Source organism: Epargyreus clarus, unplaced genomic scaffold (assembly GCF_041222505.1).
Source record: "Epargyreus clarus isolate Ecla_fem2 unplaced genomic scaffold, WU_Ecla_fem_2.2 ptg000001l, whole genome shotgun sequence".
NCBI classification, from domain to species: domain Eukaryota; kingdom Metazoa; phylum Arthropoda; class Insecta; order Lepidoptera; family Hesperiidae; genus Epargyreus; species Epargyreus clarus.
In genome coordinates, this window is record NW_027332209.1 from 3,102,620 (window position 1) to 3,126,122 (window position 23,503).

Below are 23,503 nucleotides of genomic sequence, written 5' to 3' on the forward strand. Positions count from 1 at the left end.
TAGTTTCGGATTTGGCCCTGAAGGCCCGTTTTAAAAATTCACCCTATATATTCGATGGGTTAAAGTAGGGACTCATCTATTCATAACAGCTATGTCTATGATAAGGAAGTGTATTCCCAATTGCTGTTATTCGAAGGATTACAAAAATTCAAAAAAACACAGTATACACAAAGTTAGGATATAATGGGACATCCTGTATACAAAACTTTGTAAGCAGTGTTTTTTTAATAAGTATATTTCCAAATGTTTTATTTAATTAAAAACTTTCTTGTTCTAGGAATGTATTGTTTAAAATAACAATTACAACAAAAATGTTACAACAACAAAAACGGATTGGCAAATTAAAATTTATGGTATATTTTTCGCAATTTACGTAATATTAAGTACATTACAATATTGCTTATTTTTTTTTTCAAAAAAAGGACAAGTATAAATTCTCCTTACAGGTTAAAGTAACGCAGGAAAGATATAAGTTATATGAAGGTCGGCGGACCACGAAAAGAAGATCGCGGGCCCCATATGGCCCGCGGGCCGTGGATTGCCGATCGCTAGCCTAGTAGTAGCCTTTTAAGTAATTTTTGGAACCAAGGTTACTTAATCCCATGTTCAATCTCGGCAATAAATAATTATTGCCGAGATTTTGATACAATTGCAAAATTATAACCGTGAATACGCGTTTGATATTAAAATAATTCTAATATACCTAAATACAAAGATAACTTAATTCACATGGACATAATGGCGTTTCGCTTAGTTACTTCAGTAATAACCTAATAATTATGATATAATGTATTATGACCTTGATGCTTCACGCTTCTGATCTGTAATTGCTAATACAGTTCATTGGGCAGATTATTGCATTAATTGCCATTTGAGTATTATCACGCTTGAGTTGTATCTATATTGACCTTATACCTACCGTAATAATATTATTACTAGCCTGCTTATCTCTATCGTACATTATGTAAGTATTCAATATCAAGACACTTAAGTTAAACTTTTGGGAAAGTTATTTACCAGTACCCTTACTATGAGTTTTTACGTTTTACAAATATGACAGTTTTGGTATTTGTTTACGTATTTGCCCATACAATTTCCAATCAGCGCCCCTAGCGGATTATGTCAGAACTTGGAAATTGTACGGGCCAAGGGTACTGGTAGAATTTCTATTCTACAACCAAGCTTGTCAACCAAGTCAATATTTAAAAAAAGTATGAACGTTTGGTACAACTATATCCAGTACAGACATAAAAATACCAGTTGTTTCAACACAATCGTATCATAAGAAAATTTACCATATTTTTTATTGAAAAATAGCGTATGTACGCGGAAATTTAATAACTGTGTTAGCACAAATAACTGTTTTAAAACTTTTTGTGTAACGCAAAAAAAGATTAATTCCCCCCCGAGCAGATACCATCATAAATTGCGGGCGTATATTAAATATCCATTAATAAAATAATTCTGTTCACAATTCGGTTCTGTTTTCAATACGGCAGTGTGTGTTTCGTTTATTGAAAATGTTTTCCGCGAAATTTCCTCTTTTCCTGCTTATTTCCGTATATTTCGCCTGGGCCGATATCATTGAAAAAACATCGGATAACTATGTAAGTTAAATTCCGTTTTTCGTAATTATTATTTCCCTTTTTTGTATATATTATTATGTACATAAATATAGTTATAATATAGTTATTGTAAATATGTTTTTTTATAAATAATGTAATGTAGATATATTTAAAGTTTGTTGCAATAAAGAAGTACAGAGAATTATTGCTTGCTCGTTTGGGTATCTAAACTTTTACAACTTTAGTCTAAACTAGGCGTTAAATAAATATAGTTTAAAAAACTAAAAAACACGCTTTTATGATAAATCAACTAAAAAGTAGAAAATAATTTTCAATCTAGGAATCAATTAAGGTACAGTAAATAGTATAATTGCGGAAAAAGGGTGGAGCGCTTTTCGAAAAGTGATAAATGGAGCACCCCACGCTTTTTGATAATGTTGATAAGGACAATGGCACAAAATTATTAAAATCGTGTATTGTCATCGGTTTTCGATAATTCTTCAAAATTTTGAATGAAACTGAGTGTTTAAAGTGAATAGAAATCGGGTTCAAAGATTCCGTTACACAGTTTCATACATGTATACATACATACAACCCAAGCTAATAAAAGCGAAAATAAAAAAAAATACATATATAAATAAACAGAGATAAAAAACTTCTAAAAATGGTATTGCTTATAAAATTTTGTAATTAGTAGGTCTGGCAGTTGCTTTCATGAAACTAAAGTATCAAAAAAGCATGCAGTTCATTTGATGATTACTGATATCTCGAATTAATTCTATATTGTATCACAGTCTTACTTTTAAGTCAGATACATATATCAGTAGAATCAAAATCAGGTGAATTTTATATTTGTTTGCAGTTTCAAATTAATAAAATAACTTTAAAGACCAAAATGAAACGCCTATTGAAATGCAACATTTAGTATTGTAATGTATGTGTAAATAGTAGTGTATATGCAATCATGGTAGGTTCTGCCTTACAACTATATAAGGCAGAAGCTACCACGAAGGACCTTATATAATGTTAAGGATACCTTTATGCAGCCTCCTGCTGTTATTATATTGTATTGCATGTTTAACAGGGACCCTACACAGTGGAATGGGAGCAGTATTACAGCTGCAGAGGTCCGAAACTTACCAATTTGACCGAATATACCACAACGCTAGTGAAAGAATCAAATTTCTACAATGGAGCCATTAACATCACTTTTCCAAATGATACAAAAGTTGAAGATGTAATTATGTTTTATTATTTATATTTCTTTACTATTGAATTTATTAAATTATAATTATTAAAATAACTATCTTCACAGTTCACCTGCTGCAGCATCATTTTCCATTAACCCTTAGAAAACCTTTAATATACAACTTATATTAATTTGTATTTTTATATTGAGTTTACAAACTATCATTCATCTTGTTGTAAGTGGCTACTGTCCCCCATGGACATCTGTAATCAACCCCAGATACGATTAAAATCCTACCTGAGTTCGGCCATAGATGTGTTGCTACCCCTGAAAACTGATTACTTTTAAAATCGTAGACTTCGTTAACGTTTTCAACAAATATATTGTTTTGGAATGTGTACGTATCAAGAATTTGAAATTAAATTATCATTTAGGGCTAGCTTGCGGGACGGTTCGGACAAATATTTGATCTAGTTTTAACATAGCCTTAAAAAACCAATAGAATGTTCGTTACATAAAATATATTTTATATCACGTAAAACCTCCTTAATAAGTTTTAGAGAACAATATTTTCCTTTAGCTCTAGATGGTGTAAGCATAAGCAGCTGCTCTTAATTACATCCTCTATATAATATAACACGTAGCGTAATATTTATATTTATAACGCGTGTATATACGAAATTATATATTATATTACTAAAGATGTAATAAGTAGTTTAAAAAACATCACAAATTAGTCTAAAGGGTAGCGACTAAAATAGGATTTTTATTTTTCGTAAAGTAGATTATGGATATATAAAGATTATGTTAAATATATATGTATGTATAAAGATATATGTTAAATATGATTCTTTGTGTTATTCGATATTATATCTATGTAATGTATGATTAAAATATATGATAACATATCTTTATTCAGTCTCGTGCACGCATATCCACCATTTGTTAACCCATCTCCTTTTACAGGTTTGCTGGAAGATATTTCGTTAGGAATAAGCAGTACCTTTGCACGACATTTTATTTATAAGTCTTTTATATGAACTATCTATGTGTGCATAAATAAATAAATAAGATTTTTTATGACTATAATGCAAAAAAAAATATTAGCTTTTCGACAAACATAAAAAATATATATTATTGCTTTATTTAACAGCCAGTCTAATATATTATGTGATCTATGTCCCTGAATATCTTACCCGCATGTAAAATATGTTTAATCTTGTGCCCATAGTTATACAAACCGCCTAATGAATTTAGGTTCTAGATATCTAAATAGAACAGTCGCCTGGGATCATGTATAGGGTGTGTAAACTAGAATATTTAAATATGGAAATTGGTTAAATCCAATTCAGTTAACATAACATTTCTGAAATTCAAAATGAGTTATAAGTTTTACATTGCCAATTGTTCTCCACTGAAAAAACATTAATTAGCAAATTAATGAGGCCCTTAAATTTCTACCGCGAATAATCACTCCGCACATAATAATAAAATCATATGAATATATATTTTTTTTCTATGTCGAATATTTTTTATAATAATTAAGCAGCAGAGTCTACAGTTCAACTGACGGCAAGTGTGCATTGAATTGACTTCATAGTTCTGCATGAAATTCATATTTCTGCAACCAATTACAGATAGAATCGTACTACTTAGATGGTAGTCTTACATGTAAGTCATGGCATCCACACTCTTTCACCGAAACGAAAGAACCGCTTCACGGTAAAAGAACGTGTCGCTGTGGAAGCTTCGTAGGCTTTGTTGTTTTTATAATACCTTTACTGTTTAAATAATACTTTTAATCGTAAAATTCCAGGTTAAAATGTGCGTTTATTCCATTAAAGGGAATCGCAAGACATTGCTATATAATAATATGATCAACAAGCCATGTCAGCATTACTTGATGAGCAAGGTCTTCGAATCCTACGTGGGAGCACAGAATTGTTTGATTAAGAAAGTGAGTAGAAAATTTACATTGGCTGGCCTGTTCGCTTAGTGGTTAGTGACACTGACCGATAACTCGGAGGTTATGGATTCGATTCCTATCCAGAGCAAGTATTTATGAAATGAGTACGAGTGATGAGGGTTAGTTCTTTTTTGAGTGTGAAATTAACTATTAAGTAATTGAAAAATATATTTAAAATGTTTCTAAGCTTTTTGGCTACCATAGTATTTGGTCGTGTTAATTCTTCCTACTAAGATTTTATTTATTATTTATTTTTAACAGGATATTTATATAGATGAAAAAGAATTCCGGGGTAGTATCTGTGAAAACTTTCCATGGGATCTCATCAAGTGCTTGTAAAGGGCCAATTTTCATCCAATTGTAAAAACAGGACAGATGGCCATAAGGGCTTATTTTCAACCAGGATCGCACCTAATACCTCCTGCATATCACGTGCCAGTTCATAAATTCTTATTTTCCTATTTTTCTTTTTCAGGGAACCTATATAACTGAGTTAAACTTCACGGAAATCATCCAAAAACATCTGGGCACATCGTTTTTCTACGGGGAATTTGTTTTCAAGGTTCTTGTGCTTTCTAAGAAAGGGAATATTATTTGTCTCATGTTCAATCCGATTTTTAAGAAAAAAGTTTGATTTGTTTAAATCACTTTTATGAATAAATTTGGAAACTTTACCATGATTTATTATACTGATACCTAATAACTGTGATTTTTATTAATTCATGGATTTCCGCAAAGTACCTAACGCCTGATACAATTAAGTATCTAACTGTGATTTTGTTCAACTAATTTGTAGATACTGAAATTTCTCATACATCCTAAGTATGAACCCATATCTACTTTATATATTATGCAAACCATAAGTATTCCGGCTTATATTAATAATATTGATGGATATCTTTAAGCAGTTCTTTAACACAAGTTGGGAGTTGGATGGGTGGCACTCCCACTTCTCTTTTTGGAAAGACACATAAAATAGTCGGTCTCGTTTGTCGTTACTTGATGAATCTTTTTCAGAACTGTAAATTTAATTCATGATGTTCTTATATTACGCTTTGTCTAGGAAAAACTATGTCCCGAATCCCTCAACATGTCACACCTCAAGTGTACCAAACTGGATTTATTTATTTACAATTGAAATATATTTGATGAATGATGAATTTGTATAAGGAGCATAAATTTTAGCGACTTCATATTTCGCAGCCGTTTCATATAATTTATATTCGAGCTCCTCATGTATTACGATAAATAATTTACCTTCCCGCAGTCAATTGTGGCCTTATCGAGCCTAACCACCGCCTACGTTTGTACGATTATATTTATAGAAAGGGATTTTTAACTACACCTCCATCATAATTTTGCAGTCACTTCCTTATATTTAGGGTTTTGTATATAAATGGATAAAATAAAATTCTTAATTATGTTGTCGTTTCTGTCAATATGTCTATCTCTCAGACACAACTGTTTTACTCGAAGACTATTAATATAAAGATAAATGTTTCAAAGTAGTTTATCACCTACGAGAAATATTTTATGTTCAACACGGACAATCAAGGATTCTAATGGTAAAAGATTTTTTCAAATCGGTCCAGTAATTTCAGAGCCTATTCAATACAAATAAACAAACACTAAAATCTTTCCTGTTTATAATATTAGTATAGCTACCTACTTGTAGTAGTGATAACATTTTAAGTCAGTAGATTGAGTTACGCATTAATATGTTATACCAGAGTCAATAATCTTTCAGTAGATTCCAAGTTATAAGTAGACTTGCCTGACTAACTTACTGATGCTACATCTCAGAGCTATATCTATTAACGCTAAACATGAAAGGACATTGAGTTTCTATTATGATTTAGAGCTGAGGAAGGATTTTATGATAATCCACCCCTAAGGGGGTAAAAGAAGGGATTAAAATATGTTGATCAACATTTTTGAAGGAACCACTTTGATATTTAAGTATTGAACTTACTAGTTAGAAAAATAAAACAACGGTTTAAAAAAAACCCTGATGGGTTTGAATAAAGGATGAAAATTCTTATTATTAAAAAGTTTAATGTTTTACTTATAGTTAGCTTAGAAAATGGCGGCCATTTTAAAATGTTTACGTCACCACTCGGTACGAGTACTCGTTTCTTTAGCAAACCTATACTTGAAATAGAGCCTGACTCAAACGGCAAAGTCTTGCACTCGAATTGGTCGTCAGCTCAATCAATTACCTCAAAAGGACCGAACAGTGAAATTATTTGGCACTCCGGAGATCGTTAACCCGCGCTCGGTCACAAAAGCGACTGATTGCACTACGGATTAGAGTCAGGTACTGTACTGAATTAATTTGAAACGTGCCAATGATTTACAACCCCTGGTTTAGGTAATGTAGTTATGGCGCGCGGTTCGGTGACTCAGTGAGTACGATTAGCATTTATAGGGTTAAACGATACTCCTCTGAATTGAAATTGCAAGTGCTTTACGTTATGAGAAGCGATGCCTGACGAATGCGTGGAAGGTAATTTGCCGTGTAAACGTGTAATATAGTAAGTTAATTTAGTAAGGGATTGCATTTTGTTTGATGTTTCGACGAACTTATTTCTGTGATAAAGGTTAATTAGTAAAGTACTTATGTACGTACTCTACTAATTTGAACTTAAAGAATGGGCTCTTTGTGGATCACCTATTTGTGTACTACCAACCCTTTCGCTGCCTATTACCGCAATTTTTACGCTCACGTAGGTATAAGTTTGCAGGTATAAAATGTGAGGTCTTTAAACTTTGTCCATGAGGCACCAAATCTAAAATCAACAGAACTATAATCGACCTCATGTTGAACTTCTGATTTAACTTCAATTGGAGCTAATTGTACAATACCCTGTTTCATTGTGTAACAAATAATTGTTTGTATACTATTGAAAGAGCAAACGATCATGCAGTTCACCTGATGGTATGTGGCTGTCAACCTTGGACATAGCAACTCTAGATAACATGAAATTGCTGACCTGGGATCGGCTACAGGTGCGTTGCTAATGACTAAGATGGAACGCTAAGCTGCTGCTCATCCCCTAAATTTAACCCTTAAGTCGCTTACGACCTTCGGAAAACCTAGTTCATTCGGGTTACCATTAGCTCAACGGAGATAAATATACCTTATCCCTTAATTACAAAACTCGAGCCCTAAAAGTGAAATCTATTCAAGTAATGGAGGCTTGTAACGCAGAGGGGTAATTAGGTAAAATGTGGCTTGTCGTAAAACGCACGAACTTTTGTCTCGGTGTAACGCTAACCACGTGGCTGGGAAGGGTGAAGTTACAAGGGTTAAGGTACGGTCTCACCTGGAAGTGGTAATGACTTATGTTTAATCGAGGTATAGTCCGCGTAAAACTGCTAGTCCTCTCTGAATATAGAAATTAATCGCGTCGCCATAGCAAATTGTATGACTACGCCTGCTCGCAACAACTTCATAGTGAACCAGCAGTTTGGCGCGGAATATACTGTGGTTCCGGCGGCAAGAGTATTTATTTATAATATAGGAGAAGCAGACGAGCATGCAGTCCGCCTGATGGTAATGGCCTAATCCTTCTTATTCTGAGAGGAGACACCCGCCCAGCAGTGGGACAGTAATGGGTTTAATTCCGTCATTCAAAATTTAATATAGCGGACGCCTCAACACCTCCCATTACATAGGTAGGTAACGAATTAAGTTAAGATTAAAACTACTTCGCAACAATCCGCTACAAATATGTATGATGGTATATATTTTAAACCATGCAGTATGTACCACCCTCCCTCCCTCAAAGGATGCATGCAGATGCAAAAATTAAAAATATACACCACCATACATACCACCCCCAACACGTGTTTCGCTCCAAAACGGAGCATCATCAGGGTAAGTTGACTCTACGACAGTTAATCGCTAAGTAACGCCTGATACAATTAACTAGGTAACGAATGATAGTTTCTTAGAAAACTCTTTTCAATATAAGTTTCATTTTATTTTTGTACAAAACAGTATAATAGTAACACCTACTCTTAAGGCAAATTGCTGCTACTGTGAATGTACAGCTATTTTTACTGCCACCCCAGAAGTGCGATATGACAGGTTTAATACAAAGTCTTACTTCTGAAACATAATTTTATGACTTCACAATGAGAAGTAATTTTGCATTATATTGCCTACATGTTTATGAGTTGGAAATTTTAATACTACTCTGTTCAACGTTTCCCTCACGTGTAATTTGGTTAGTCTTCTGTTTTATTTTGTCTCCACTTATGTGAATGATAATTTTGAAAATCGTAGCTCTTAACCGTTTGAACTTAGTAACTACTGATGATTATCTTAAATATTATCATGAGTTGACATTTTAATTTTATTTTGATTTATTAGAGGTACAACGACTTTTTACTAAAGTGACCTTGGCTTGTTATCGATCAATTTGAAAACCTCATAAATCAAGTTGAGTCCTTTGATTTTATGTCCGTCCTTGGTAAAAAATAGTGTATGTTTAACATACATTACATGATTGTAAATATATTGTAAGTGCAGAAATGCTTCACAAATTTAAAATACCATATCGTTCGATCATACGAAACTAGACACATAAATAAGTAAAGCCGTGGCCACACCTCTCAGACGACAACACGACGATGCGATTTTTTTTTACCTACTTACATAACGTTACACCGCCCATATGCATACATGGTGCTTGGTTCACCTCTGGGAAATTTATTAAAGCTGGAACAGTCGCATCGCAGTTACCTTACCAATATGGACGCGTCCTAATACCATCGATTTCACGAGCTTTCAACGGCAGAGTTTTCAAATCCATAAAATTTTACTGCAGTGTTGCGGTAATATCGAAGAAACTTTTCCATTACCTATCTTAATTCTTGTTTGGGTTCCGCATAACGACTAGCTTTTCTGTTACTTTGAATATTTGAAACTTTACCTAACGTTACTTAAATAATTAGTAAGCTTAAAATGTAATCTAAACGTTATGTTATTAATAACAAAAACAAATATTATATAAACAAAATCCAAGACCTCTAAGATGAAAACACTTTTAATAATACCTATCAGAGAAAAATAATATGTCCAATACATAAATCAGCTGTCCTGAAATGATGATTAAATATATTTTTTGCAGATGATATTTTTGGGTAGGTTGGGTAGGTTTGGTTGGTTAGGTGTTTCTTGTCGAAAAATAAAAGTGCTTAAATAGAATCTTTTAAAAGTAGGTAAGTACATTATTCATACGGAACTCATAACATTTTCTGCTACTTCATCTTTAAAATCTTTCAATAATATTTTTATAGCATTACTTAGTACGATCACAAAATTTTCTGAACATCTTACAAGGCTTCGAGGTTTTAGGCTAATAAAATTTTATTTTTGGCAAGAGTATATTTTAAGGATTATTCTAATAACATAGTCGGAAAATCTTATAAAGACATATTTTTGTAACTTTTATAGATACCGTGAAGTGTTTTTATAACAAATTAATTTATGATTGTTTAATTTATTATTATCGATCTTAGTCCTTGAGATATTTACGTAAGTAAATCCAAGTTTAAAAATGTAGATATTTTGTTATATCAAGTTATTAGCTAAATTATATGATTTTCTTGTCACGCGTACTATCTGCTCGTGTGGCACGCTTTTCTGGTCGCGCGTGCTTACGTCCGCGTGTGCGTGCAACTCTCATTCTATCGTTTTAGATACACGCACATAGATAGAGAAGAGATTGAAGCGAGTACATTTATGTGGGCAATTGGGACTCTCACACATGCGGCCCTCCAGCATGCATATTACTTACATTCGTTCGTTTCATAGGCACACGCATACGAATAGCGAAGACTGCAGCTTGTTAGAGCACATTTCCCGTCGCGCATGTTTACACTCACATATGCATATCACACGCACACTAACAATGGAAATTAAATCATTAAATTATAAATGAACTAAATGAACTCGAAGTGAAATCATTGAATTCATAATGTTTATTATAAAACATCTTTGCCTCGCAGTCTGTATTAGCAAATGAATAAAGTCAGTGTTAACTCTAAACAAATTGGAATGATTAACGACGTAGTCACTCCGTTAACAAATTGAACTTAAACGTTTCAAATAATATATTTCTTGAAATAATTAATTTTCATTAAAATTCCAAGCAATTTTCATGCCAAGTTTGATTTAACTGACACAGTACTGACGTTCAATTGTCCCATTGTAGGTACGTAAACTATCAAATTTCGTTTTTATATATAAACTAGCTGAAAAAAATGTTAAGGGTGAACAACCCTTATCACTTAGAGGTATGAAAAATAGATAGTAGCCGATTCTCAGACCTACTAATTATGCATATAAAATTTGGTGAAAATCGGTAAAGCCGTTTCTTAGGAGTACGGTTACTAACATTGTGTCACGAGAATTTTATATATAAGCTAAAAATATCCATTTAATGGGTGCTTCTATATTTGAACGACAACGGCACCACCACATTATGTACTTTGTATACAAAAAGGTATTTCGTGTATCAAAAAATTGAGCAAAGAAATCTCTTACAGATGACACATTGTAATTGACGTTACGAGAAGGATTATTATAATGAAACCCAAATGATTAAACATATAGTCTATGTCTGGCTAGTTAGACAGATCCTCATATATCAAATTGTCAGGTTGTTTGAGCTGAAGGGCATGCCAACGAATGGTCATACATACACGAGTATAAATACATTTTATTTAGCTGGAAAAACATTTTAACAGTCGGTTAAAAAAGCGTTAAAACAAAAAAAAACCTAAAGAATGTTCGTCTCGACGCGTCTCGATTAATTAAGTATGTGACATTAATCCACCGTGTTTTTTCCTTAAGTTACATAGAATTAAATTATCTTCATTCATAATAATATCATTAAACTAAAAAAACTAACTTTTAACGTCAAAAAATAAGGCATAAAAACACTATCTTTGATTACTAATGTAGTTAATTAAACTTTACTTAAACAGAACTTTTTCAATTAAAAGTTTTTTGCAGATTTACACCAATGCAAATAGATTAATTTCTTTGTTATTAATAATAATCAATCTATCTGTATCTACTTAATTTCTATCTACGAATTTTTGCCTACTAATAATCTGCAATATTTGATAGGTAAACATTCGATAGATAGATTATTAATAACGGGTGCAGCTCAGTCACATACACAAACCAAACGTGCCTTTCATCTACATGTATGATAATAACAAATATTCAGGAAGCTCCTGAGAATGGCTTATCAAATAAGTTAAACTCGATAAGTTTCCGCGGCGTCTCGTGGGAGTCGCCCATAACTCCACCTTACGGAACATGATTTTTTGGTTCGAATATCAACCAATATTTTATTTTTGGAAAGGTCCAGAAATATTTTTATTACTTATATTTGAATCTAATCATAAACTGATTTTGTGAACAATATATTAAACATTTTTGTGTATGAAGAGATAAATATTATACATTATTGTACGTATTGAAGATTTAGTGTAATCTGCGTCACATAGAATCTCTGTTCCATATAGATTTGGTTTTTGATGTCTATGGACAGCAGGAACCACTTATCATCAGGTGGATTGCACACTCATTCGCTGCTTTAGTCTTATACAAAACGTCTTTAGAATATCCGATTTAATTATAAATTAGAATAGTAAAAATACTTAATTATTTTAATTTTTTAACATGGAACATATCCTTACTATAACCACGGTAATAGTATCTTATAACTTATTACGTAACATTGGGAATTGAGGCCATTACATTACACCGTCAATCCTTTCTTATACCAGTCAAACCCTTTTTACGCGGCGCAATAAGGGCTTTTAAAAAGTCTTCAATCACTTCCAATCGTTACAAAGACCTCTTACCTTCAGCCTCCCTTCGGCAATAATTAACGCGTTATTAAATCCCAGAGCTGTCAATTCCTTGTCTGCTTTACATCTTTTAAATCGGTGTTCTCTTTAAAATATTTTTTATAATATAGGAGCAGCAGACAAGCATGCAGTCCACCTGATGGTAAGTGGCTACTGCCGCCCATGGACATCTGTAATCAACCCCAGATAGAATTAGATATTCCTGAGGTCGGCCACAGACGCGCCGCTTCCTCTGAAGATTAAGCTGGAACACCTCGGAAAAGAATGTCTCCCTTACTACACCCTTCAAACCAGAACACAGCAGCGTTTAACACTGCTGTTATGAGACAGAAGTAGGTGTGACGATGGTGCCGGAGTGGAACCACAAAGGGTTATTATCAAACCGCCTTGTTTATTAATTTATGTTTATTGCGTTTTTTGTTACACTAATGACAAATCCTATAGCTAGGTTCTAATATACGAGTGCCAGTCCGCGACGGTAATCGTCGCTTACCGTCAGCGACAGTAGCTCGAATGGCGGCGACAGTCGCCGACGGTCTCTTGTGACTTTCGCCACTTGTCGTCAATGACGGCAAAACACGATCTTACGAAAAATCTACGACCAACGACGATGATCCGCTATCCTTTAGCAACTATCGTTGATAGTAATCAGTGAATGTCGAAGTCCGTTGACCATTACCGCCAATATAAGCGTCTGCAGGCGACCAGACTACCATTTTTGATCCCCTTGTTCACTTAATTCCATAAACTACTTCTATAAGATAAAATGTAATTTATTTAATAAAATGTTGAAAGAAGCTAAGTCCCCCAGTATTAATATCCAGCCTACTTAAAGTTCAATTAGAGACTGAACCTTTAGTTCTTTTAGCATTATATTTTAACTTATTGTACCAAATTTGTGTACAAAATTAATAATTATAATACCGATTAAATTTGTTAAATATTTCTGTTTTGATTCCATAAACTCGTATCTTTGTCTAAGATACGAGAAAACGAAAACTATGATTTAGAACATTCTAGAGTATAATTTAGGGCGATTCTCTCAAAGTATGGAAGAAGCGAGGATACATTAACAATGGAACATGAAGAGCCATTCGTGAAAGTCAAATTGTCATCACATTTAAAACTCGCGACTATCTCGGGGATTTCATTAAAGTATTCCGTCAACGTGCAATTAAAATAGTCTAAGTTTAAACTTCCCCTTTTGTTCCTTTGGCGCAAACAACTTCTTCCCTAATTTGAATTTTATTCGTTCAATCTCCTGTCGTCATCATTATCGCACTTCTCTCTCACTGATGGGCCGTAGAATCCTTTCAGAACGGTGTGTTGATTTATCAAAAACATCCAAATTGACCAAGTGCAGAGAAAGGTGAAAGGTTTGAAGGTAAAAGGTTTGAAGGTGGTAGAAAGGTTTGTGGTTCAACTCCGGCGGCACCGCCACATCTATTTCTGCCTCATAACAGCATTGTTAAGCGCTGCTGTGTTCTGGTTCGAATGGTTTGGTAAGAGAGACATACTTTCCTGAGGTATTCCAGCTTAGTCGTCATCAGGTATCGGTGCATCTGTGGCCGACCTCAGGTAGGAATATCTAATCCTATCTGGGGTTGATTACAGATGTCCATGGCTGGCTGAAGTAGACACTTACCATCAGGTGGACGAACATGTCGTCTGCCACTCCTATATTATAAAAAAAAAATACCGAGTGCATAAAAAAACGGCGTGGAAAACTTTATGGAGAAATCTCAAAGAAATAAGATTAATTAAGCTATGTTCCTTCATCGTTGAACCAAGTGTTCATTAATTTTCGATAATTCAAGCCACAAGGGTTCCACCGCTTTAACTAAGATTACAGCTGAATCGAGAGTATCCTTCTTTCCAGAGTCGGTGATTTTAAACTTTTACCTTTACCTACCTTTTCCTAATTTGGATACCTTTAACTTTTCTTTTTATTTCCAACTTTGACTTTAATGCACAAGCGTTAAAGTCAATGTTTGACTTTAATGCTTGTTATTCTTTGGCAAGCAATATTTTACGTCCTTATTTTTATCATCCCGACTATATTATTCTCTTATCTACCTTAAATGTTTAAGATTAGCTTTCTACATTCCTTTGCCGTTGATTTGATACTGAAATATGTAAAGATGAAGATTGCAAATAAATGCCAAATATTATTATCAGTACTTGTTATTACAGCGATCTTCGTAAACTTTAGGTACAACTCAGTCAGCAAAGGGTTATAATTGAAAACTGATAACAGTCGAAACTTTCCGGATCTACAATTGAATATTTCGGGTAAACCACCCTTTCTTAGTACATCGACATCCCTTTATTGAGGTTTTCCATTATTATTTAACTAGTCTTCGTTTCTGGTTATTTCTATCTCGCTATTAATAATTAAAAAGTATTTTTAATAATACAAACCACCATTATAAACAATTAAGTCACATCAGAATATTATTTTCTCACTGAAAGTTTTCATTCAATACGGGAAGTGTTAGACTCTTTCACCTTATTATATATTTATGATAAAAAATATTAAAGGTCTAATCTCTATCCTATTATTCTGTTCATTAATTGGTGGCTAATTTTCAAGTACCTAGAAAAATATTATAACAACAAAAACCCAACTGCTTGAACATACGTTATTTTACTCTCACAATTTAGATGAATCCAACGACACCTCATATGACGTAATTCGTAAAGCCGTTGGAGCTGCAAGGCATGCCAAAAAGATCACATACGTATGCTCTAAAACATTATCTTTTTTCAGTGGAGTAAAAAATCAAGTAGAAAAACATTAATTACCGTACAACACATGAGTACCAAAGGAGTGGTTTCGTAAAACACAGACAAACCAAGCGAGTTGGATGTACGCGATTCCCAGTTCTTATTTACTTAGGCCCGCCTTTGTTCCAATTAAATTAAAACACGCACTGGGGCGGGGAAGAAACACAATAAATCCATTTTGAGATATCAAAAGCCGTTGTACTAAACTCGAGCTTTTAGGAAAGATCACGATTTTCCAATGTTTATCACAAATCCCACTTCACCTTATAAAGTGTGTGGGTCACTGCTGATCGTCTATAAGTTTTCTTTATCGATACATTTTTAATTACTAATATACATTAAATGTTAAATATAAACTAAAAATGGACTTATTTACAAAATATATACAAGAAAATTATAAATAAAATAAGCCATCTAAAATTGCCGTGTGAGGCATGGTTCCCAAAACGCTGGCGGCGTTTCCTTGCTGCACGGCAAGACTTAATCTTTGTGCAAAATAGCCGCCAGCTTTTTGGTCACCGGAAGCAGTGACAAGTTTGGTCGACATATCTGACATGAATTTTTTCATGTCAGATGACCATGGACCCATTGTCTCTAAAGCAAGCGCCGCAAACAAGTAATTGTCTAATAAATTACTATATTTACGACGCTTGAGAGTATGGGCATGGTCGGCTGCAGCCCCCGCTTTCACTGAAGTATTAGCTAGGTGAGAGCTAAAAATGCATCGTCAAATATTGGAGCACCTAGTAGTGTCAAATTTTCTTTTTCTAAAATAGATATGTTCGGTGATATTGAATTGAATTGACCGTAAATATGATGACATTGTTCAACTGATAATTTTTCCGAAAAGAATATTTCACATTTATTGAAATTTAAACTCAAACCAATATTATTAAAACGCCGGATTATGATTTTTAGGTCCTCCAATACAGTTGATGCATTTCCTCCCAAAGAACCATCATCTAGGTACCATACATTAAATTTCGAATTTAGTTCCATGATAATCGGTTGAATAGCCAAACTGAAAATTACTGGGCCAAGAGGGTCGCCTTGCTGACATCCTACACACGATTCGATGACATTATCACCAAATAATAATTTTGAGGGGGTACCATAACATTGCCACATGTAACCGAAAATCTCAGGCATTTCTTTCTGAATTTCTGCAAGAAGGGCCCCCCTATCTACCGAATTGACAGCATTTTTAACGTCTATTTTTAGAAAAACCTCGTAATCTTTATTATTTAAAAATGTGCGAGCAGCGTGTACTGCTGCTTCGCAGCCACCCTTGACTCCGAAGCCGAGCTGCCGTGGCTTAAGCCGAATAGCCAATAGCTCACTATAGTTACGGCAGCACAACTTCGAAGCCAATCTTCGGACCGTACACCCAACAGCGATGGGTCGAATACCCCCATCCTTCTTTTTGAGAGCAACAAGGTTGGCCCCGTAAAGCACAGGCGTAATTTCGGGAGGAACTACACCTGCCAACATTATATTAATGAGGGCAGTGAGCTCCTTCACCAAATTTACGCCTGCTTCACCTAAAGACGGATCTGTAAGGTCTTTTAAGTGTTGCGGTGTAAGGCCGTCTAAGCCACCAGCAGATCCATTCGGAAAAGAACGGATAGCGATCTTGGTGGCTTCCTCGCTGACTCTCAAAAAATCGCGCTGTGAACTGCGCGGTGGACTAGGAAGCTGCGAAGATGTGGTCGGTGTTGGGATGCTTCTCGCGAAGTGCCCCAAGCGTTTCAGACGAGCGCGTAGCCATAGTGTCGTCAGAAAATAAAATTTTCGCAGCGCCTTTTACATCTCCATCGGAGAGTTTGTTTTCGATTAGTTTCAGAATATTGTTACGTACGGAATTAAAATTGACAGAAGACGTATTAATAGGAAGGACATTTTGGGAAATATTTTGTTTAATTAAATTAGTTAATGTTTGGTTTTGAGTTCTATTGTTTAAATGTAATTTTTTAAATGTGAATAATAATAGGTCTTTCCAAGCATTGAAGCTATTTTCTGCGACTACTCTGGCCACGTGCTCGGTAAGACATACAGCCACGGCATGACGCGCTCCTTTAGGGATTCGTTTGACCACCCTAATGTTATGTTTTAGATTTGCGAGTCTCTTGTGTAATGGTTCGTCATTACGGTCCCTATCTGTGTTATTTATATAATTTGAAGCAGAAGGTATATTTATTTTTTCTATACGTGGGACATGAATGCGGCTGCAATGAATTTTTAATCCCCGTTGGCCTTTATAAAATTTATTATCAACACAGATAGGGCATCGCAATAACGAATCACTAGACATCTATTAATTAAGATAGAATAAAATCTCTAAAAAAAACCTGTACAAATAATAAAACACTATGACTATGTCTTATTCTAAAACTTATGATTTATTTAAAGTAAATGGGCTATATTATTTATAATTATATACTAAATAAAGTTAAAAACACAGTTTTCTTTCTTACAAAGAAAATAAAAACAACAACACTTTTAACTGCTTTCGAACACTGGACTGGACACTGGATAGTTGCAAAAACAGAAGATATAATAGTCGGAAGATATTTTTACGATCACGAGAAGCACTTGAATAGATTTTTGATTTGGTTTTGTCCTCTTTTTGTGGTGTGATTGCATCCTTGTCAAATTCTTTTCTATTGCAAACAATGGCTAAGATGATGGACACTGTATTGGCAGTAATAGTTATAGGCACTTATAGCACTATTTATTCAATAAGTATAACTTATTACAATCACATAAATATATTATTTTATTATTTAAATTATAAATTTTTCGGAGCTTTAATTTTTCCGTGACACTGTCATTGTCATTTTTTTTTTGATCGTCTTAGGTATTTGTTTCTTACTTAAAATATAGTTTTACTTTGATTAATGCACACATTTTGTTTGATAGGTCTGTTTAGTTATTTATTGTTGATTGTTAAACTGTCTAAAAATACTAATAATAAATTAGTCTTTCAATTTGAACAATTTTAGTCGATTACGTATTTTCCCTGCTTACTTTCAAGAGGACTGTATACTATATACTTATGACTGTACACTGCATGCTACTTGGATTAAAATAAAATTATCTATAACGTCTCTTTTGAAAACATCTAAATAAACGAGTTCAGAACACACACGGATTGTCAAAATATAGCAGCAAGTACAATAGCTGAATTTCTATTAATATTCAGCCATAGGTTTGCCCTTTTCTGTCAGAGCAACGCAACCACCAATGAGACATGTTCAACGCGCCGTGAACAGGCAATAATCGGACGGGTTAAACCGTTCGTGCGATACGTTACATGCGCTTTAAGCATGAGACATAGTGAATTGACCATTAAAAACTGTTTTCTTCTAATGAAAATAAAGTGGCTAACAAGTGTAGATTTATTAAAGCTAAAGGATACTCTCTCACTTACTGATTGACTAATCGCAAAGTCTAAACTATTGAAGCTAGAGCTATAGAATTTAGAAATAGGTTTATATTAAGATGTAGATGCTACGCGTGCTCGTCTAATAACGGATTTTATGATAATCCAACCTTAAGAGGGGTAAAATAGGGACTGAAAGTTTGTATGAAAGATCACCGATTTTGAAGCAAAATCTATGAAAATTGGTATTTGGCTCTCTGGTTGCATATAATAGAACACCTATTTCACCCATTTTGGAAAATCAAACATCTAAATAAACGAGTTCAGGACATACACGGATTGTCTAAATACCGCAGCAATTACAATAGCTGAAATTCCATTAATATTCAGCCATAGGTTTGCCCTTTTCTGTCAGAGCAACGCAACCACCAATGAGACATGTTCAACGCGCCGTGAACAGGCAATAATCGGACGGGTTAAACAGTTCGTGCGATACGTTACATGCGCTTAAAGCATGAGACATAGTGAATTGACCACGAAAAAACTCATTTCTTGAACATAAAGAAGCAAATGAGAATGCCATAAATTTAATAGAAAAGAAAATAGTAAAGCAGCATTGCCGCGTTATCAACTCCAAATAAAATTTGAACTTCTATCTGAGGAACGGCAGATAATTACGTTCTACCCCAGAGGACTAACTTCGTTTCGCTTATAAATATCTCCCTTACCATTCCCGTACTGAACACAACACGTCCTACCCGGCACGGCGTCTAGACTAAGAGTGACGTGTCAGATCAACTGACATCGAACTAGAAGCCAACTGCTCGACACTACCGCACGCCACACCAGTACTCGTGTCTATATTTAGTGTCTGATTTTGAGTGTATTTACTAAAACACTACAATACCCTAAGTAGCAAGTACCCTAAGTAGTTCCTAAATGATTAGATGTCCGCGAATTTATTTATTTATTTTAAGGACTACCAACATAACTATATGTTATACATGACTGACAATGTTATTTTCTTAAGTAATATAGCTTAGTACACATATTTCCATTTACAGGTAGTCACAACATGCAAAATAGTAAGTGCTTATACAATAGGTAGCTAGTACAGTTGCTTCTAAATTAGATACAAATACAAATACAAATACAAATACAAAGTCTTTATTTGTAGAATAAGGTGTATACATTGGTGTTACAGTCAAGAATTTTCGCTCATTCTGCCATAAATGGCGTACAAATATAATTTTAAGTCGCATTTTATTCAAATTATTAAATTGTAGATACTAATTTCCAATATTATTAAAACGTTAATAAGATAAAATGTCAATAACAATAAAATGTCACATAAAGATAAAAATGAATAATGTCAGTGGTATCACAATAGAAAATGTCAAAGAAGCATCAGTGGACAATAGTAGATTATTATTGTATTTATAGTTCAATGTTAAGACCAAAACATTTCAGACCACTCAGCAAATCATAAATAATCATATGTAACTATTCGTCACTGTAGTTGAGAAACTCGACTAGACTATAAAAACATTTGTCAATTAAATATGTTTTTAAATTTCTTTTAAAACTGATAAGTTCCTCAATATTGCGTATATTTTTTGGAATTTTATTATACACCATAGGCGCTATTCCAAAGAAACTTTTTTGATACCAGCGACTTTTTGCTGGGATTGCGCACAACTTATCTTTGTGGCGTGCTCTTGGGATAAATTGAAATTTTTCGCTGTTCGTTCGTATGAAAATGGCGCATTCAAGAATGTAGAGTGATGGCAATGTGAGTATTTCATGTTTGATAAAATAAGGCCTGCACGAATCTCTCGGCTTTAAATCCCACATGGCCCTCATGCATCTTTTCTGTGATTTAAAGGCGAAGTCACGGTACATGGAGTTGCCCCAGAAAATAAGGCCATATCTTAGTGTTGAAGTCACAAAACTATGATAGGCTGTTAATACGACAGTTTGGTGGACAAGATTTCTTAATTTACGTAACATATATGAATATTTACTAAGCTTACTACACACCATATCAATATGATTTTTCCATTTTATTGCTTTGTCAATATGAAGTCCTAAAAACTTTATTACATCTGCGTCGTTAATTTTAGTTCCTGAGTAATTTATGTTTAAAATTGTATTATTATTAGTATTGGATGCTTTGTTACTATTAAAATTCATAATTTTCGTTTTTGATAAATTAATTTTTAAATTATTAATTTGAAACCATTGTATTATGTCAATAATTGATTTGTTAATGTCATTTTCTAATTCTCTTTCATCGTCATTTGTAAATAATATTGTACTATCGTCAGCAAATAGGGTCATAGGGTGGTGTATTTTTGCCGGTAAATCATTAATGTACATCAGGAACAGTAATGGCCCAAGTATACTACCTTGTGGCACACCGTGGGATATAGTTTTGCATTCAGATTCATAATATTTAAGACATTTTGTTTCTAAATTAATTGCGTATTAATTAGCGTTTGATTATATTTTATACAAAAATAAATAAAGTATGAGATTGCAAGTAGTTGCTGTGTTACTGATAGTCTAGTGGGAAACCAGTACTCGTATTAAAATTATTCTTATATATTTTTATTTTAATATTATAATACCTAATAAGAACTTAAGAGTATATGACACAACAAAAAGTTTTAACGGCCAATTATGATTAAAAGGTTAAATTCCACTTGATTGGGCAAAAAATAATATTTTCAATTTGACAAATATGTATTTAAAAGTTACTCGACCTTTTTTTTATCCGTGAGTATCACTCGTATACGTACCTTCAAGTAATTTTCCACTTGATCAGTTACCCGACTTTTTCCCTTTTCAGTTCCCGTGGCAAGTCGACTGTGAGGTTATTGGCCTGCTAAGAATTCTAATAAAACTTAGGCGCATCAACGTATTGGCTAAGTGGCACTTGGATTTGATAAGTACGGATTCGACTTGAGTGTTTGTGTCGTCATCAACCCATTCCTGTCTCTCTGCTGGGCTCAGATATCGTCTTAGAACACGACGACCTTATACCTTATACCACTAAGCTGGCCAAGTGCAATTTGGCAGACTTGACACGCTATTCAAATAACTCTCATTTCTTTTTCGCTTCATGATTATGTTCGCCAAAGCATGCGATCGATGAACGAAATTGTATTTTTTTTTTCAATTAGAGTAAAAGCTCGAATTCTAAACCTATCATTACTTTTCCTTTTACGTACTTATACTTATTTTAAAGAATACTTGTTGCAAGACATTTTCGTAAGTGGTGTGTTATGCAATGTAATGTTATTGTTATTACGTTATTATAAGCAGACGTTTTATAAGCCACGGGTAATGTAAGTACATTTGTGTGGATAAAGACACCGTTTACATTTATGTGACCATTTTTTTATGAATATGAGAGCGATTTTATTCAAATTCCGCAATAGACGCGTGTGTAAACGGTTTCAAATTCGGTCTAAGAATCAAGAAGGAAGAAATAGGTATTTACTAAAGTTTCATTTCATTTTTTATAAGTTTAAAGTAGCAATCGAGCATGCAGTCCACTTTGATCAGTACCCTTACCACGAGTTTTTACGTTTTGACAAATATGACTGTTTTGGTATTTACGTATTTGCCCATACATTTTCCAGTCAGCGCCCCTAGCGGATTGTATCAGACATATAGTATACGTAACATTAAATGTCTAAATTGACAAAATGGCGCTGTATGTTTTGTCTCTCTTTTTTGCGAATATGTGAGGAAGACAAAAAGTTCATCGTCACTTGAGCACTTATTGTTACGTTTACTCAGTGGTGCGCTTTCGATAACTAATTCTACTGAAGCAAACAGAACAGAATAATGGATTGAGTAAACGTAACGTAAAATGTGGGATGTTTTGTAAACTCGTACTAAGGGTACAGCTACGCCCATGAATGTCTGTAGTAGATGCCTTGCAACTCTTGGGCACTAAGGATGAATGCATCTTACTAAGTCACTTAACATGGACCGCCACAAAAACTACTTCTCAAGAGAAAAAGGTGTAGCGATGATACCTTTTTTTTCGGTAGTATTCGAGATAAATAAAAGCATTGAAAATATTTTGAATAATCCTAACGCCGATGGAAAAATATAGATACACTTGTTTCTATGGTTTGTAATTATCAATCTCAATGTTAATTTTGTTCGAAATAAATAATGCCACTTGAATATTTCATAAGTACCAAAAACAATCAACTGACAAACAGCGTTGTTTGTTCTGCGTCAATTTATTTTAGAACAAACAATATAATATTAATCATTCAAATGTTAAAACATAGATATAGATTGAAATAGAAATTTCCATTTATTAAAAAAGCGTGAGCGAAACGTGAGAACTTATGCTTATCTGTCGAATTTAATAAAAAATAAAGTGCAATTTATCTACGCGTGCTAGAAAGGAAAGTAATGCGAACCAAAAAAAATATTTCACTAACGTAAACTAACGTCCGAAAATTAGATGGGTAACCGTTAGTGGCATCTGTACTTCAGAATGAACCTTAAGCAGTGGCTCCTTTGGATAAACAGTCATTAATTTTTTTTGGTTATTAATTACAGTCTTAATGGTTTGGTTTGAAAGCATCCAGCAAGGATTGGTCAAAAACTAATACGTTGCTTAAATTCCCGTGTTGAAGAGTAGGCAGTATTATATGTTCCATAACTAGCCTACTAGATTTCTTTATATT

The 23,503-nt window shown here is 33.8% G+C and overlaps 1 protein-coding gene across 1 annotated transcript; it reads left to right on the forward strand.

Annotated features, from left to right (window-relative positions):
• The first annotated feature begins 1,472 nt into the window (after nucleotides 1–1,472).
• On the forward strand, nucleotides 1,473–5,354 carry LOC140757848 (uncharacterized). The gene is made up of 4 exons (XM_073093721.1): nucleotides 1,473–1,607; nucleotides 2,650–2,802; nucleotides 4,571–4,711; nucleotides 5,196–5,354. The coding sequence occupies exons 1-4, from the start codon at nucleotides 1,521–1,523 to the stop codon at nucleotides 5,352–5,354; spliced, it is 540 nt and encodes a 179-aa protein (XP_072949822.1). The 5' UTR covers nucleotides 1,473–1,520.
• Nucleotides 5,355–23,503: the final 18,149 nt, after the last annotated feature.